The sequence below is a fragment of the Danio rerio genome, chromosome 22 (assembly GCF_049306965.1).
Source record: "Danio rerio strain Tuebingen ecotype United States chromosome 22, GRCz12tu, whole genome shotgun sequence".
NCBI classification, from domain to species: domain Eukaryota; kingdom Metazoa; phylum Chordata; class Actinopteri; order Cypriniformes; family Danionidae; genus Danio; species Danio rerio.
Window position 1 is genome coordinate 72,584 of NC_133197.1, and position 17,036 is coordinate 89,619.

Genomic DNA, 17,036 nt, shown 5'->3' on the forward strand with positions numbered 1-17,036 from the left:
AAAGCATGAGGAAAAAAGGAGGACAGTAAACAGACTTAACTGCATAAAACAAAAAAAGCCGGTTTATTGTTTATAAAATTTTGGACAAAAATGTGATGTCCACTTATTAAACGATTGTCATACAAGACATATATAACCAAAGCAGCTTCACATAGATTAACAGAAACAACGCAGAATCTGTTTGCCAACAACAGTGTGACAGCCATTTCCTCTATAGCACTGAGTGGGGTTGGGACCTTAATGGGAGACCTGGGAAAACTAGGATTCTGCTGGAAGAGGGTAGTGGGAACAGCAGGGGGAGCTATCCGTCCAATCTGAGTGGAACTTAAGGACCATTCCAACAGCCCCACACAGCTGGGTGTGGAGTTTAAGTCAATATAAATATGTGTAGCAATGCTTGAAAACTTGTGAGTAACAGCATGTGGCCCTCACAAAAAAGTATACGACTTGAATACCTTTTGGGACTAAATTGGGCCAATGTTTGTATATAAACTTATTCTTTTAAGTGTTACAGTAGTTTTAAGTGCACGTTTAGTCTACAATGACATTTTTCATTCGTACTGCAAGTGAACTTGTGGTTATATTAAAAGTATACTTTTACACTATATGTGGTAAATAGTGTGTGAACTTTGCCACATGCTCAGTATTTGAAAATTGCATTTAATCCACACTGCAACAATTCCTGGTGGTGTCAGGGCTCAAACCTCCAACCTTTGGATTCTAAGTCTGACCCTTTATTAGGCCACAAGTGAGTTTACCATCACTAAACCCTTAGCAGTTTTATCCTGCAATCATCCTTCATGACAACATTACATACCCTTAGTGAAGTAGTTTTCCCGTGTTATACTGGACTGTTATTGAAGACAGTAGACTATTTTGAATACATTTTTAAACAGAAGGTGTATATTTATGAGATATAAATGCACTAAAATAAGAGTAGTGAGCATAGTTAACTAATCATTAACACATCAGAAGTAGGCCTATACTGACTAATATAGGTCTGTTAGTCTGGCATATTGTTTTTTATTGGGTATGACTTAATTAACAGATGAACAAATTACTGCTGTGCATCTTCAGACAAAACAACAGGGATGTATTTTTAGATCAGTCACTGCAAATTGTTTTCAATTTAGAACACTCAAGCGTGCCGTACAAACATGACTAGGCCACTCAATCAAGGGAGTAAAACTACTACAAACCAAGTATACTTGGAATATATAACTATACTTTAAAGTAAGTCAATAAACAAATTCAAATATACTACAACTTTTCAGTTTAAGTATACTTAAATATACTTAATTTTGTACTTAAACTGAAATTAGACTATCCACAAACAAACCTGTTTTCATAAATATTGCCAGCTGAGAGAGGAGTGGAACTGTTCATTGCATGTGCACGCATTATTTACTCACACTTGTGTCCCACTTCCCTTGCTATAGTATGCCACTGTAACATTGGGCATATGTGGAAAATGATGTCAGAAAAATCTGCATCTGCATTGTGATGCATTGAAGAAAGAATTCATGTTTTAAACCCCTTCAAAGCAAGGGGTTTGGCAGAGGAATCGCACTGATCCAAACACAATCGAACACCTTTGGGACAAATTAGAGTGAAGACTATGAGCCAGGCCTTCTCACATGTACATTTAGTCATTTAGCAGACGCTTTTGCCAAGGCAATACACACAAGGCGAGACACACAAGACATGCTAATTATACAAAGGAACTGTTAGTGCTCAGAGAATTAAGAGCTAGAGTAAGAAGAGAAGGAGTGTTCTCGTCTAACATCTAAACTTAACCCGGGCTAATAAGGCCCCATCTGCTGAATATCTCGCTCATTATTTCATCTACACCTGGCTTGTGTTGAGTGCACTGCTGTGAATGCAGCACACTGGTGGTGATTAAGGAGAGATCCCCTGAGGTGACTGTAAAGTGCTCTATGGTGGATAGCAGTGAAGCGCAGCAGGGTTCTACATAAATGCCTCGTTTATCCTTTCGATATTTATAAAACTGGCATTAGATTAAAAAATGAAAACAGACAAGAAACTAAATTAAAAAGTGTGAACAAACTAAAAAAACAAGACTACAACAAATGTTTACACAGAGCACAAATAATGCATCACAAATATGTGAGTACTAGTCTCTAACCTGCTTTGGATGAGGGATTTCTTAATTTATATAAAAAGTATTGAAAGGCAAATAAAGTGTTCTTACATACAGAAGCTTTACATGCAACTCTTTTCATCATTTTATGATGTAACAAGCCTTTAATGTTTGCCTAAATAATCCTAAAAATTAAAATATGCTTTAAGTAAACTCCCCCTAAAGCCATTTCTATCTTGAGTAGAGCTAAAATAGATTTTTAGCTTCAAATGTGTCCATAAAATGTGAGTTAGAAGCTCCCCTTATTCTGAAAGTTAAAAACTTGAGTATATCTGTGGCTCCTGGTGATGAAATGAAGTCAGTTAAAAATGATTGTTTGGTGTGTTGTATTGCTTTGCTTTTCAATATCAAAGTCCAGCTTGTCCTGAATTCTGCAAGCTATAAATTACTCTATAAGAATTGCAACAGCTTCACTTTACATATATGAAAGCAACGACCAATATTAAAACTATTTGGGAGAATGTGCCATGGTTACACAAATTTTGGATTTAGGAAAATCATTGCCCTTTCAAATCAACAGATAGTATTTGCTACACAGGTAATGCTTTCTAGGAAACATGGGTAAATATTTCACCTTGGGTAAATGTAGAACCATTACAGTATTAAAACAAACAAGACAAACTTTTATAAAAGACTCTTTGTTGGGTCTATTGCTGGTTATAGCCCTTTGCATTGATATAACCACAGCTCTGCAGGTTCATCTTTTCCTGTAATTTCTGGTCTAACTTATTACAGCAGTCCACAATCATTTTAATGTAAGCTGCAGGCAAGCACGTGGCAAGGCAAAGCAAAAGAATAATATTTATCTAAAAACACATACTTTCAAAATACTACAACAAATGCTGGTTAAAACATTTACAGTATGCTCATTTTAAACAAAAGCTAGAGTCTCTTTCTTGTCAGAATGCCTCTCAAAATGAATAATTGCCAAGTGAAATGTCAAACACACTAAAATAATACACTTGAAGCATGAAATGAAAATATAAAACATTCAACTAAGCTCAGTTTCTTTAAAGTGAATCAAAACTGATGCAGAATACTTACTGTCAGTTGCCATCGAGTCTTCACATCCGCTTGTATGGATAAGTGACCTAAACCTCGTAATACAAACAGCAGCCCATGCTGTGCTATATTTAAGATTTCTCCATATAAGCACAAGCTGCTTATAACTTTGAGTCACAAAATTACTATGAGACCCTTTCATTTTATGCCATGACAACTGATATTTAACTGCCCAATAAATAAATTAAAAAAAGCCAGAGATATTATTTTTCACAGGGAGGATGAACTGCTACAGCCCATCTCTGGTAATAAATCTTTGAGGTTTTTAAGATTTGAATTTTATCTCCTGCTGGCAATAGATGGAAGAATTTTTGGAAAATCAGCCAAGATGTCCTCTCTGCTCTCTGCTAGAGTGATCTTTAACATTTATATCAAACCTGCATGAAAATGAAAAACAGGAACCGACAATCCTGGTGTACAGTTCACATAAACCCCATAACACACCTTCATCCCCTAGACAGCTGAATGCCAAATGTCAACTCAAACTTCAACAGAGGTTTAAAGACATTTTAGAAAACTCTCCAATACTACAGTTAGTATTGTGAAAGAGGTTGCTGAGCTCTTCAAGATCCAAGAAAGATTTTAGCTTACATATATTTCAGGTTCCATGTCTTGCTGTCACTTGGAACAGAATCCTAGTGACATGTGACTGCTTTTTCTTCTTAGAGCATTTCTTCCATTGATTTAAAATGTTAAACTAAAATAGGAACACAGTGGCATCAAATGAAACTCATAAACATGCTGTGTTTTCCTAAAAAATAATATTGATTTGAAAACTGCAACCTACAAAATAACATTCTGTGACATTGCTGCATCTGTTCACCTAAAATTACTACATGCATACACCAATATGACAGTAGTGTTCATATTAGATGAATGACAACATCTGCCTATTTCTCTCGGGCACAGAGAAACATCACACCGAGTAAAATAACATGACCAAATGCGGATGGCCTGTTTTGCTGAGTGCTCAGTAATGACTCTATATAAAAGGCAGCTCCTGACCCCTGCAGACTCACAGTGACCAGCCACAGGTGAGGGAACTGCCCATTTTACCACAAGAATTCATGTAGAAGGGCTGAGTGTCTGAAATTAAATTATGAGTACTAATCCAAACTCCTGTTTTTTCAGAATCCATAACTCGACATCTGCTACTTTCATCTCTGAGCATCAAAAAAGGTAAACCATACCACTAGCAAATAAATATTGTGATGTTAGTGAAAGAATAACACATTCTTAATGTGGAGCAAAGTCAAGAGATAGACACTAAGCTGTAATAAGATGTATATATAACTCCACAGTAAACCGCAACCATGGGGGATGGAGAAATGGAGTGTTTCGGCCCGGCGGCCATTTACCTCCGGAAAACAGAAAGAGAGAGAATAGAGGCCCAGAACACTCCCTTTGATGCCAAAACAGCGTACTTTGTGGTGGATGCAGACGAGATGTACCTGAAGGGTACTCTTCAGAGTAAAGAGGGTGGCAAAGCTACTGTCAAAACTCACAGTGGGAAAGTAAGTATGACAGAGAAAATACCAAGTTCTGAAAAGTACTTTGCAGCGGTGTGTACAGAAAGTCTCAATGTTCATTTCAGACCGTCACGGTAAAAGAAGATGAAATCTTCCCCATGAATCCTCCCAAGTTTGACAAAATTGAGGACATGGCCATGATGACCCACCTCAATGAGCCTTGTGTGCTGTATAACCTCAAAGAGCGTTACGCAGCATGGATGATCTATGTGAGTCTCTGTGAATCTTATTTTACTCCTGGGATGGAGTAGCAGCACTGTAAAACTGGACTGTCAATCTCTGTTTCAGACCTACTCTGGCTTGTTCTGCGTCACTGTCAATCCATACAAATGGCTCCCAGTGTACGACGCAGTTGTTGTGGCTGGATACAGAGGCAAGAAGAGGATTGAAGCCCCACCTCACATCTTCTCCATCTCTGACAATGCCTACCAGTTCATGCTTACTGGTGAGTGGATTCAAGTGAGAGTTAACTCAAACTTTTACACAAAGAAAAAGAAAAACGACATTTCTAAACTGAAATGAACAGTGAACTGAACACCAAACTTAGCTTTTGGCAGAACTGCAGCTAAACTGCATTACTGATGAGATGAACAAACACTGAGTAATATGATAACTTAATTAAAATAATGACTTTATTGTTATTCAGAGATTTAGATGAAAAACCTAAATCATCTACTGACTTTGCAGTTTAACAATCTTTACTGAATAAAGTGCACCAGAATTAATGGTAACATTACTTGACCTGATGTTTAAACTAAATTATGTAACTTTTACTTGCTCAAAAAAAGCAAAATGTAATAAGTAGTTAAAATAAATTCAAATTTAACTCATTAGACAGGTTTAGCGGAAGACACTATATTTTGTTATTTGTATAATGCAAATAAATGCAAATCTTAAAAAGGGGAATGAAGATCAGCTTCTAGTAAATTGTGCTTAACAAGCTAGAGAGTCACTTACATTGTGACAAACTTAATTTAGCTAACGAGATATAGTATCAATTTGATTTAAATTAAGCATTTTCAATGGAAAAGGGTGCTCTTAAGAGTGTCTTTAAGTCCTTATGTAACACCTAACTATACTAATAATCAGTGTTATCACTTACTCAATCCGCAATTTGTACAGTAGATAGCCACAACCTAGCACTGAACCTAATGAACCTCCAGTGCTGGGAAACACCAATACAATCTCTCATTCAACAGTACAGCCTATTGAGTTATTTAGGTGTCACCTGTTTTGAAAACATTGCTAAGATTCCATTAACAACAATTCTACCTTTAATTTTAAAATAATTTTCAGATCGTGAAAACCAGTCTGTCCTGATCACGTGAGTAAATATTTTCCTACAACAAAAAAAATTAATATGATAATGTGAACCATATATTTTCTAAACAAATGATAATCTTGTGTAAATCTCTATAGTGGAGAATCTGGTGCAGGAAAGACTGTGAACACGAAACGTGTCATTCAGTACTTTGCAACTGTTGGTGCCATGTCTGGAGCAAAGAAACAAGAGCCTGTTGCTGGAAAAATGCAGGTCAGTGAACACCTATTCATGTGGTGAATTACAGAATTTAAACTTCACCTAATACCTGTCCACTGTACTAAAATACCATCCAGGGGTCACTGGAGGACCAGATCATTGCTGCAAACCCTCTGCTGGAGGCTTATGGTAATGCCAAGACTGTGAGGAACGACAACTCCTCTCGTTTTGTAAGTTACAAATGTACACAATTAAACAATTGCACATTTGAATAGATTTTAAACTGGTAAACCATTGTAAATTATTTTAATCTTTATAGGGCAAATTCATCAGGATTCATTTTGGGACCACTGGAAAACTGGCCTCAGCTGACATTGAAACATGTTAGTCAAGTATTCAAATTTAAAGGCATGTCAATTATTCAAGACTAGTCCATGTCTTACTATGTTTTTTTCTTTGAAAGACCTGCTGGAAAAGTCAAGAGTAACATTCCAGCTGTCTGCTGAGAGGAGTTACCACATCTTCTACCAGCTCATGACTGGACACAAGCCAGAGCTGCTGGGTGAGAAACCTACAGGACTGTCTGTTTCAGGTCTTCTTGAAAACCCTGTTAACATATACTGTACATCAATTCTTCACAGAGGCCCTGCTCATCACCACCAACCCTTATGACTATCCAATGATCAGCCAGGGTGAAATCACTGTCAAGAGCATCAATGATGTGGAGGAGTTCATTGCCACAGATGTATGTGGACAAAAAATAATATCAGTGTTGTCTTAATGAAATATATAGACATAGATAGAAAATAACCCTCAATACTGCATTACATGTGTTATAAGATATCTGTCTCTTTTTGGCTTTCGAGTTATATGTTTAATTGGTTTGTGTAAAACAGACTGCCATTGACATTCTGGGCTTCACTGCTGATGAGAAAATCGCCATCTACAAGCTGACCGGTGCTGTGATGCATCATGGGAGCATGAAGTTCAAACAGAAGCAGAGAGAGGAGCAGGCTGAACCTGATGGCACTGAGGGTAAGACATGGCAGAAGCACATATTAGCATGCCAACATTGGCTTCATCAGTGACAATAATGTGTAAATCTGTTCTTCCTCAGTGGCTGATAAAATCGCCTACCTCATGGGCCTCAACTCTGCTGACATGCTGAAAGCTCTGTGTTACCCCAGAGTGAAGGTCGGAAACGAGATGGTGACCAAAGGCCAGACAGTTCCGCAGGTGATCACTTACCTGCTTGATAGATGAATGCATCTAGAAATTTCTAATAGACCTGAACAGTAGAAGGTAAAGCCTAATATCAACTAAACCGACTCTTGAATTTCTCAGGTGAACAACGCAGTGTCAGCTCTCTGCAAGTCTGTCTATGAGAAAATGTTCTTGTGGATGGTCATCCGTATCAATGAGATGTTGGACACAAAGCAGCCCAGACAGTTCTTCATTGGTGTGCTGGACATTGCTGGATTTGAGATCTTTGATGTAAGAATCAGCCTTTTATATCCATAGTAAAACATAGAACATAGTAAGAACTTGCCTCTGCTCTATTACCAGTTCAACAGCTTGGAGCAGCTTTGCATCAACTTCACAAATGAGAAACTGCAACAGTTCTTCAACCACCACATGTTTGTTCTGGAGCAAGAGGAGTACAAGAAAGAAGGCATCGAATGGGAGTTTATTGACTTCGGTATGGACTTAGCTGCCTGCATTGAGCTCATTGAGAAGGTAAGAAGACATTCAGCAGCTTAAATGCCTATTCACATCATGCCTGTACTGATAATGAGTGTGAATATTTCTTTAACAGCCAATGGGCATCTTCTCCATCCTTGAAGAGGAGTGCATGTTCCCCAAGGCCACAGACACAAGCTTTAAAAACAAACTACATGACCAGCATCTGGGCAAAACTGCAGCCTTCCAGAAGCCCAAGCCTGCCAAAGGTAAGGCAGAGGCTCACTTCTCTCTAGTGCACTACGCCGGCACTGTGGACTACAACATTGTTGGCTGGCTGGATAAGAACAAGGATCCACTGAACGACTCTGTTGTGCAACTCTACCAAAAGTCTTCACTCAAAGTGCTGGCCTTCCTGTATGCCTCTCATGGAGGTGAAGGTACGACCATCTGCATTTACAGACTTCTTATGTTTTAAGTTTGTGCAATTCAAACTAAGAGAGACCTGGTGGCATGCTGGATAATTAGTCAGCACAGTTGCCTCACAGCAAGATCACTGGTTCGAGTCCCAGGTGGACCATGAGGCCTATCTTTAATGTAATATCTTATGTCATCACATATTCCAAAGTTTCATAAGATTAACTTTATACAAGAAAATGACACAGCAGTTAATAATGTGATCACCAATCAACAATTCATTGAATGAGTTAATGAAAAGCAGCAAAAAGTAAACAACAACTTTTTGTCACAAAACAGCTGAGGGTGGCGGCGGCAAGAAAGGAGGCAAGAAGAAGGGTGGTTCCTTCCAGACTGTGTCTGCACTGTTTAGGGTAACCAGATTCTCTCTTCTGATGAAGGATGTGAAATTCATTGTGCATTAAAGATTAGACTAATGCAAACACTTCCACAGGAGAACTTGGGTAAGCTGATGACTAACCTGAGGAGCACTCACCCTCACTTTGTGCGCTGCTTGATTCCTAATGAGTCCAAGACTCCAGGTATACAAGATCTCTAATAGCTTCAATGCGTCACAGTTCTGAAAATATTTCTGGAACCAATACAATATCTTTCATTCAGGTCTGATGGAGAACTTCCTGGTTATCCACCAGCTCAGGTGTAACGGTGTGCTGGAGGGTATCAGAATCTGCAGGAAGGGTTTCCCCAGCAGAATCCTCTACGGTGACTTCAAGCAGCGGTAATGATACTCTCACTACCTCTAACTTAAACATGATGCACTAAATATACTTCAACATCTGATAATTCTGATTTTGAAGTTTTACAACATGACTCTCACTGAATATTCTCCAGGTACAAAGTATTGAATGCTAGTGTCATTCCTGAGGGACAGTTCATCGACAACAAAAAGGCTTCAGAGAAACTCTTGGGCTCTATTGATGTTGATCACACCCAATACAAGTTTGGACACACCAAGGTGAGCTACTCTGCATCCATACCACACGGCATGGCAAAAAAGCATGTGGACAGCCACATTGGAAATTAATTGTAGCATGTCATCCTATTATTTTAAAATAGACCTGTTTTCTCATCCATATTAAATTATGCTATTTGCCTTCTTCAACATGACACCACTAATACCTGCCAAATGTTCATTTAGGTGTTCTTCAAAGCTGGTCTGCTGGGTACTCTTGAGGAGATGAGAGACGAAAAACTTGCCTCACTGGTTACCATGACTCAAGCTTTGTGCCGTGGATATGTCATGAGAAAAGTGTTTGTTAAAATGATGGAAAGGAGGTATAATTATAATTCAAGACATTTTAAACAAGTGTTTGTTACTAAGAAAAGGTAAATACTGACTTATTGGTTACATTTTAAACAGAGAATCAATTTATTCCATCCAATACAACATCCGCTCATTCATGAATGTCAAACATTGGCCATGGATGAAGCTCTACTTCAAGATCAAGCCTCTTCTGAAGAGTGCAGAGACTGAGAAAGAAATGGCAGCCATGAAGGAGAACTTTGAGAAAATGAAAGAAGATCTTACGAAGGCATTGGCTAAAAAGAAGGAGCTGGAGGAGAAAATGGTGTCACTTCTTCAGGAGAAAAATGACCTTCAACTACAAGTAGCATCTGTGAGTATTTCTTTTTTTTAGTGAGTCTATACAGGACCAACAACTATGAACATGAATTAATAACTGCATCAATCTCAATGAACAGGAAGGTGAAAACCTCTCAGATGCTGAGGAGAGATGTGAAGGTCTCATCAAAAGCAAGATCCAGCTCGAGGCTAAACTCAAAGAGACAACCGAGAGGCTGGAAGATGAGGAGGAAATCAATGCTGAACTGACGGCCAAGAAGAGGAAGCTGGAGGACGAATGCTCCGAGCTGAAGAAAGACATTGATGACCTGGAGCTCACTTTAGCCAAAGTGGAGAAGGAGAAACATGCAACAGAAAATAAGGTTCACATTATTTTCACATCTTCACACTGTGCTGTTCAGTTTCTTGAGAATACAATCAAAGAGCAATGTTTCCATTTTAGGTGAAAAACCTGACAGAGGAGATGGCCTCTCAGGATGAGAGCATTGCCAAGCTGACCAAAGAGAAGAAAGCCCTCCAAGAGGCGCATCAGCAGACCCTTGATGACCTTCAGGCAGAGGAAGACAAAGTCAACACTCTGACTAAATCTAAGAGCAAGCTTGAGCAGCAAGTGGATGATGTAAGATGTTTAACGTAACTTTAATTACTTCTGTAAACAACACCAAATTTTAATGTTCTGGTTTCTGTAACAACAGCTTGAGGGCTCCCTGGAGCAAGAGAAGAAGCTCCGTATGGATCTTGAGAGAGCCAAGAGGAAGTTTGAGGGTGACCTGAAACTGGCCCAAGAGTCCATAATGGACCTGGAGAACGACAAGCAGCAATCCGAGGAGAAGATCAAGAAGTGAGTGGACTGCAAGACACAAATTATACACAGTAGAAAAAGTAAATATTTTACAAATTCTTACAGAAAAAATACTTTAACAGGAAAGACTTTGAGATAAGCCAGTTCCTCAGCAAGATTGAGGATGAACAGTCTTTGGGAGCACAGCTTCAGAAGAAGATCAAAGAACTTCAGGTAATACTAACTCTATTGCTGTGAAACTTTGTAATAGATATATATATGGTGGAAAAAACCTGTATCACAAATAGCACATGATAATTCCTTTATTCTATTTTTAGGCCCGTATTGAGGAGCTGGAGGAGGAAATCGAGGCTGAACGAGCTGCTCGTGCTAAAGTGGAGAAGCAGAGAGCCGATCTCTCCAGGGAACTTGAAGAGATCAGTGAGAGGCTTGAGGAAGCTGGAGGTGCCACTGCTGCCCAGATTGAGATGAACAAGAAGCGTGAAGCAGAATTCCAGAAGCTGCGTCGTGATCTGGAAGAGTCCACCTTGCAGCATGAAGCTACGGCTGCAGCTCTCCGAAAGAAGCAGGCAGACAGTGTGGCTGAGCTCGGAGAACAGATCGACAACCTCCAGCGGGTCAAGCAGAAGCTGGAGAAGGAAAAGAGTGAATACAAGATGGAGATTGATGACTTGTCAAGCAACATGGAGGCTGTGGCTAAAGCAAAGGTAATGTCGTAATTAAATCATAACAAATATATAAAACCCTATTTGCAGACACCTGTACATAACTCTAAATGTCTTTAGGCTAATTTAGAGAAGATGTGCCGCACTCTTGAAGATCAGCTGAGTGAAATCAAGACCAAAAGTGATGAAAATATTCGCCAGTTGAATGACATGAATGCACAACGGGCAAGACTTCAGACTGAAAATGGTAAGACATGGCAGGTGAAACTAAAAGAATTTATTAAAAGTTCAGGTAAAAAAAGCTCTATTCATGATAATACCCATTATCTTGTGTAAAGGTGAATTTAGCCGACAACTGGAAGAGAAAGAAGCACTTGTTTCACAGTTAACTAGAGGAAAACAGGCCTATACACAGCAAATTGAGGAGCTCAAGAGACATGTTGAGGAAGAAGTCAAAGTAAGTTTATACAAAATACAACTTCTGTTTTCTGATAACTTAAACAATTGGAAAGATAAGTAGACTCTTTAAAATACTGTTTCCTTTAAGGCCAAGAATGCTTTGGCCCATGCAGTTCAGTCTGCCCGCCATGACTGTGATCTGCTCAGAGAGCAGTTTGAGGAAGAGCAAGAGGCCAAAGCTGAACTCCAGCGTGGAATGTCTAAGGCCAACAGTGAGGTGGCACAATGGAGAACCAAATATGAGACTGACGCCATCCAGCGTACAGAGGAGCTTGAGGAATCCAAGTAAACAAGCAAAGAAAAGTCTTCACTGTTTCCAATTTATTTATGACATATTAGGGTTCAATGTATTTTATGTTTTAAAGGAAAAAGCTGGCTCAGCGTCTGCAGGATGCTGAAGAATCCATTGAGGCAGTGAACTCCAAGTGTGCATCGCTGGAGAAAACAAAACAGAGACTGCAGGGTGAAGTAGAGGACCTCATGATTGATGTGGAGAGAGCAAATGCATTGGCTGCTAACCTTGACAAGAAGCAGAGAAACTTTGACAAGGTAAGAAAGAAGTGGAACATCTAGATTCCTAAACCCTGAACTGCAGACCATGCTAATAAACAATGCCCACATTATCAGGTCCTCGCAGAGTGGAAGCAGAAGTATGAGGAAGGCCAGGCTGAACTAGAAGGGGCTCAGAAAGAAGCTCGCTCTCTCAGCACTGAGATTTTCAAAATGAAGAACTCTTATGAAGAAGCCCTGGACCAGCTTGAGACCCTGAAGAGGGAGAACAAGAATCTGCAACGTAAACGCCACTTTTATTTACAGAAAGATTTTAATAAGAAACAACAACAAATAAATACAGTTTTTTTTAAACCCATTTAGAGGAGATTTCTGACCTCACTGAGCAGCTTGGAGAGACTGGAAAGAGCATTCATGAGTTAGAGAAAGCCAAGAAGACTGTGGAGTCTGAGAAAGTAGAGATCCAGACTGCACTTGAAGAAGCTGAGGTACTATTTCTTTATCACTTAAAATTATAGAACTGTTTTGAACAACAATAACAGGAGTTTAACACTGTCATATAATCCATCTTAATAGTGCTTCAATACAAATCAGGAAAATGAAATTAGATTGTGTCTGTTTCTCCTGTAGGGCACCCTAGAGCATGAGGAGTCCAAGATTCTGCGTGTGCAGCTGGAGCTGAACCAGGTGAAGAGTGAGATTGACAGGAAGCTTGCTGAGAAGGATGAAGAGATAGAACAGATCAAGAGGAACAGCCAAAGAGTGATGGATTCCATGCAGAGCACTCTGGACTCTGAGATCAGGAGCAGAAATGATGCCCTGAGAGTCAAAAAGAAGATGGAGGGAGATCTGAATGAGATGGAGATCCAGCTGAGTCATGCCAATCGCCAGGCTGCTGAGGCCCAGAAACAGCTCAGGAATGTCCAAGGCCAACTCAAGGTATCTTTGTGAATGAAAAGAAACGTTTGACATTTTAAATGAATGTAAGATAATTAACAAAGAAAGAACATTATCACAGGATGCCCAACTGCACCTTGATGAAGCCATCAGAGGACAAGAAGACATGAAGGAGCAGGTGGCCATGGTGGAGCGCAGGAATAACCTGATGCAAGCAGAGATTGAGGAGCTGAGAGCCGCACTGGAGCAAACAGAGAGAGGCCGCAAAGTGGCAGAGCAGGAGCTGGTGGATGCCAGTGAGCGTGTGGGACTGCTGCACTCACAAGTACAGAAACTCATCACGAATGCATTTAAAAACACATGCAAGGCTATTTGAAAACAGGCAGACACTAAAACTATCTATAACTTGCAGAATACAAGTCTTATTAATACCAAGAAGAAGCTTGAGGCTGATCTGGTCCAAATTCAAGGTGAGGTGGAAGATTCAGTTCAGGAGGCCAGAAACGCAGAGGAGAAGGCCAAGAAGGCCATCACTGATGTGAGTGTTTACATTCTGTTGCTCTATTCTCTCGTAAACTCTTTTACTGAGCAGCCTGTGGTTACAAAGGAAAGCTTCATGGAAGGTTCTTCTACAAACTCTGATCGTTTAAACTTTATTGGCTGATATTTCAGGCTGCCATGATGGCTGAGGAGCTGAAGAAGGAGCAGGACACCAGTGCTCACCTGGAGAGGATGAAGAAGAACCTGGAGGTGACTGTCAAAGACCTGCAGCACCGTCTGGATGAGGCAGAGAATCTGGCCATGAAGGGTGGAAAGAAACAGCTCCAGAAACTGGAGTCCAGGGTAAGGTTGTGCGGCTAAAAACAATTGGTTCTTAGATTTAAAGGCTAGACCAGTTTTGTCAATTACTCTCTACTTTCTCAAAGGTTCGTGAGTTGGAGAGTGAAGTTGAAGCTGAACAGAGACGCGGTGCAGATGCTGTTAAAGGAGTGCGTAAATATGAAAGGAGGGTGAAGGAGCTCACCTACCAGGTAAAGCAGCACAGGAATTTGAAATGTTACACTGCAGTTTGTAATATACATAGTTTAAGGCTACTAACAATATTTACACCGACAGACCGAGGAAGACAAGAAGAACGTGACTCGCCTCCAGGATCTGGTGGACAAGCTGCAGCTGAAAGTGAAGGCCTACAAGCGCCAGGCTGAAGAAGCTGTAAGGCTAATATCCAATGCCTCCTGCAGTGTGACGCTTTGATAAAATGACAGATAAAAGTGGATGGATATCTTGTGTAATCCCAACAGGAGGAGCAGGCCAACACTCACCTGTCCAGGTACAGGAAGGTGCAGCATGAGATGGAGGAGGCTCAGGAGCGCGCTGACATCGCCGAGTCCCAGGTCAACAAGCTGAGAGCCAAGAGCCGCGATGTAGGAAAGGTATTGCAATGTTCTTTATAAATGGTGTTCAGGGGTTGGTTATTTTACAGCATAAACACAAATTTTGTCAAGAGGTATTATATTAAAAAAACATTTACCTAATACATATACATCTTTTCTGTCTACTAAAGAGCAAGGATGAAGAATGAAGACAAGACATCTTACCACATCTACAAGAAATATAATATAATATTATATAATGTACTGTGTGTGGTTGTGTAATGTCTCACATGTGCATTAAATGCTCTGTCAAAGCACTGCTTGTTTGTTTTTGTAGCTCTGCTGGTAGTGTATTGAATCTACAATGAGTCAAATGTCATAATAATCAATTCCATATTAACTGAAGTTTTATCTTCAGAGTCAGGTTTATGCCGATGGGCTATATGCAATGCAAGTCCTTTCAGTTGCCAATTAACTTTCATTGACAGGTAACTGACTATTTTCAATTTCAATATATTAATTATTCAATATATAAATAATTGAAATGAACATGACTGAATTAAATATACTGCTCAAAAATAAAGGGAACACTAAAATAACAATATAGATCTGAATTATTGAAATATTCTTATTACACAATTTGCATGGCTGAATGTGCTGACAACAAATTCACACAAAAATTATCAATGGAAATCAAATGTATTGTTCCGTTGAGGTCTGGATTTGGAGTCACGTTCAAAATTGAAGTGGAAAAACACTACAGGCTGATTCAACTTTTTTGTAATGTTGTTAAAACAGTCAGAAGTCTAGTAGCATCAATGCCTTCGTCTTGCATGAACTGCTGACACACTCCAGCCACATGAGGTCTAGTACTCTCTTGCAGTGAGAGGAACCCCACTGGCAAAGTTGGGGGGGGTTGTAGACTCTGCCTCGTGCTACCACTAAAGTGAATGCATTCAAAAGTGACCAAAACATCAGCCAGAAAGCACAGGATCTGAGGAGTGGTCTGTGCTCATCACCTCCAGAACCGCTCCTTTATTGGGGTGTCTTGCCAATTTCCTGTAATCCCCACCTGTTGCAACAGCACTTGAAATTGATCGTCGATCAGTGTTGTTTCCTACGTGGGCAGTTTGCTTTCTCAGAAGTGTGACTGAAATGGAGTTATGTTTTGTTGTTGAAGTGTTCCCTTTATTTTCTCAGACATACGCACTTGGCAGCTGGTGCATGTGTGTCCATTTAACCCTCTGGGTCTCCTTGGTCACTTCTCACCAAATAATTTTTGCTTTTAAAGCTTCATCGGAATTGTATGAAACTTGACAACTTTTTCTGATTTTGCAATGTATACATAAACAATTGGGGTCAAGATTCGAGCATAAAAAGTTTGGCAGCTAACCTATGTATCTATGATAAATATTACTTCATCAACATGTATTAATAAAACTAAAGTCTGGCTGTGCCCAAATTAGACAACATGTGATTAAAATAGCCAGGCTTTATTAGCCAACTCCATTCGTACTTCAAAATGAGCGTCACATGCTGTTATCCCAGAACACAAACCATATGAGTGCTGTTAGAATGCAGAGAACAGAGTTGCATTCTTGTGGACAGCACTCCTGACAAATCATTGTGAAAATAGAGATGGCCATGACATGCATTGTTCAAAGGGGAGTCTGCAAATTCGTGCAAGTCTGTCAGATAAAAAATGCTTTAAACTTTTCCATATTTTAGAAAAAGTAAGTTTGTTAATGTTTGAATAATTAATGATTTGCTTTATCCACCATTGACCCAACTGCAATTAAACAAAGTTTTCCATAACCTGACCCACCCGTATATTAAACCTCAGCTCCCTGGATATAACTGACATCTCCACATCCCTGCACAATGGGCTTTGTCAAGAGAGTGACATGATAAGGAAACATAAATCACACAGACTTGATTATCTAAACTTGTGTATGTCATGTTCACCAGCGAACAACCACCAGATGTTGCTGGTAAACATTCACACATAAACATTCACACTCCTTGAACTACATATCTGCCATGTTATAGACTACAACCCAGTCATGCCACACACACACAACCGGTTCCAGATCCACACTGATTGCTCTCTCACAGCTGAAGCCACTCACACAATGATTCTTTGGACTATTTAAACCCCTCTTTTCCACACACATGTTGCCGAGTCTTGTTTACTGTTAGTGACATTACAACGCGTTTCCCTTGTCTACCTTTGCCGTGTTTTGATCCTTGACTTGTTTATTTATTTAATTCTGTTTGCTGCCTGCCTCTGACCATCAGCCTGTTGTTTTGACTTCGACTCTGGATTGCCCTCATACATCTGTTTGCCGGTATTGACCAC

At 39.7% G+C, this 17,036-nt stretch overlaps 2 protein-coding genes across 21 annotated transcripts in view; one reads left to right on the plus strand and one right to left on the minus strand.

Moving 5' to 3' along the window:
- Window positions 1–17,036, minus strand: part of LOC141380113 (uncharacterized) — a 95,973-nt gene that overhangs the window by 46,617 nt on the left and 32,320 nt on the right. For 7 of the 20 annotated variants that reach the window (XR_012397565.1, XR_012397566.1, XR_012397560.1 and 4 more), the window contains exon 1: window positions 3,206–3,478. The exons of 9 other annotated variants lie outside the window; for them this stretch is intronic. The gene's annotated coding sequence lies outside the window, so the exon portion shown is untranslated. Of the gene's footprint in view, window positions 1–3,205; window positions 3,479–17,036 lie in introns of those variants that run through there. 4 more of the 20 variants (XR_012397572.1, XR_012397574.1, XR_012397575.1 and 1 more) reach the window with 1 other exon arrangement.
- On the plus strand, window positions 4,098–14,994 carry LOC108181090 (myosin heavy chain, fast skeletal muscle-like). Its single transcript, XM_073936828.1, has 41 exons — window positions 4,098–4,257; window positions 4,355–4,402; window positions 4,525–4,737; window positions 4,818–4,961; window positions 5,041–5,197; window positions 6,049–6,076; window positions 6,172–6,286; window positions 6,370–6,462; window positions 6,552–6,615; window positions 6,696–6,794; window positions 6,874–6,977; window positions 7,129–7,267; window positions 7,350–7,468; window positions 7,577–7,726; window positions 7,799–7,969; window positions 8,049–8,352; window positions 8,669–8,742; window positions 8,823–8,910; window positions 8,990–9,107; window positions 9,221–9,344; window positions 9,528–9,664; window positions 9,750–10,005; window positions 10,091–10,333; window positions 10,414–10,590; window positions 10,667–10,812; window positions 10,896–10,986; window positions 11,091–11,480; window positions 11,559–11,685; window positions 11,777–11,895; window positions 11,986–12,182; window positions 12,263–12,446; window positions 12,525–12,690; window positions 12,771–12,895; window positions 13,038–13,346; window positions 13,426–13,629; window positions 13,717–13,842; window positions 13,977–14,147; window positions 14,231–14,335; window positions 14,421–14,516; window positions 14,606–14,737; window positions 14,869–14,994. The coding sequence occupies exons 3-41, from the start codon at window positions 4,537–4,539 to the stop codon at window positions 14,884–14,886; spliced, it is 5,811 nt and encodes a 1,936-aa protein (XP_073792929.1). The 5' UTR covers window positions 4,098–4,257; window positions 4,355–4,402; window positions 4,525–4,536; the 3' UTR covers window positions 14,887–14,994.

Bases quoted from the DNA above. Each gene is read 5' to 3' on its own strand.
- LOC108181090 (XM_073936828.1), top strand. From the start codon at position 4,537: ATGGGGGATGGAGAAATGGAGTGTTTCGGCCCGGCGGCCATTTACCTC. The intron at 5,198-6,048 runs GTGAGTGGATTC...AATAATTTTCAG, and splicing joins CTACCAGTTCATGCTTACTG to ATCGTGAAAACCAGTCTGTC. The intron at 13,843-13,976 runs GTGAGTGTTTAC...CTGATATTTCAG, and splicing joins CCAAGAAGGCCATCACTGAT to GCTGCCATGATGGCTGAGGA.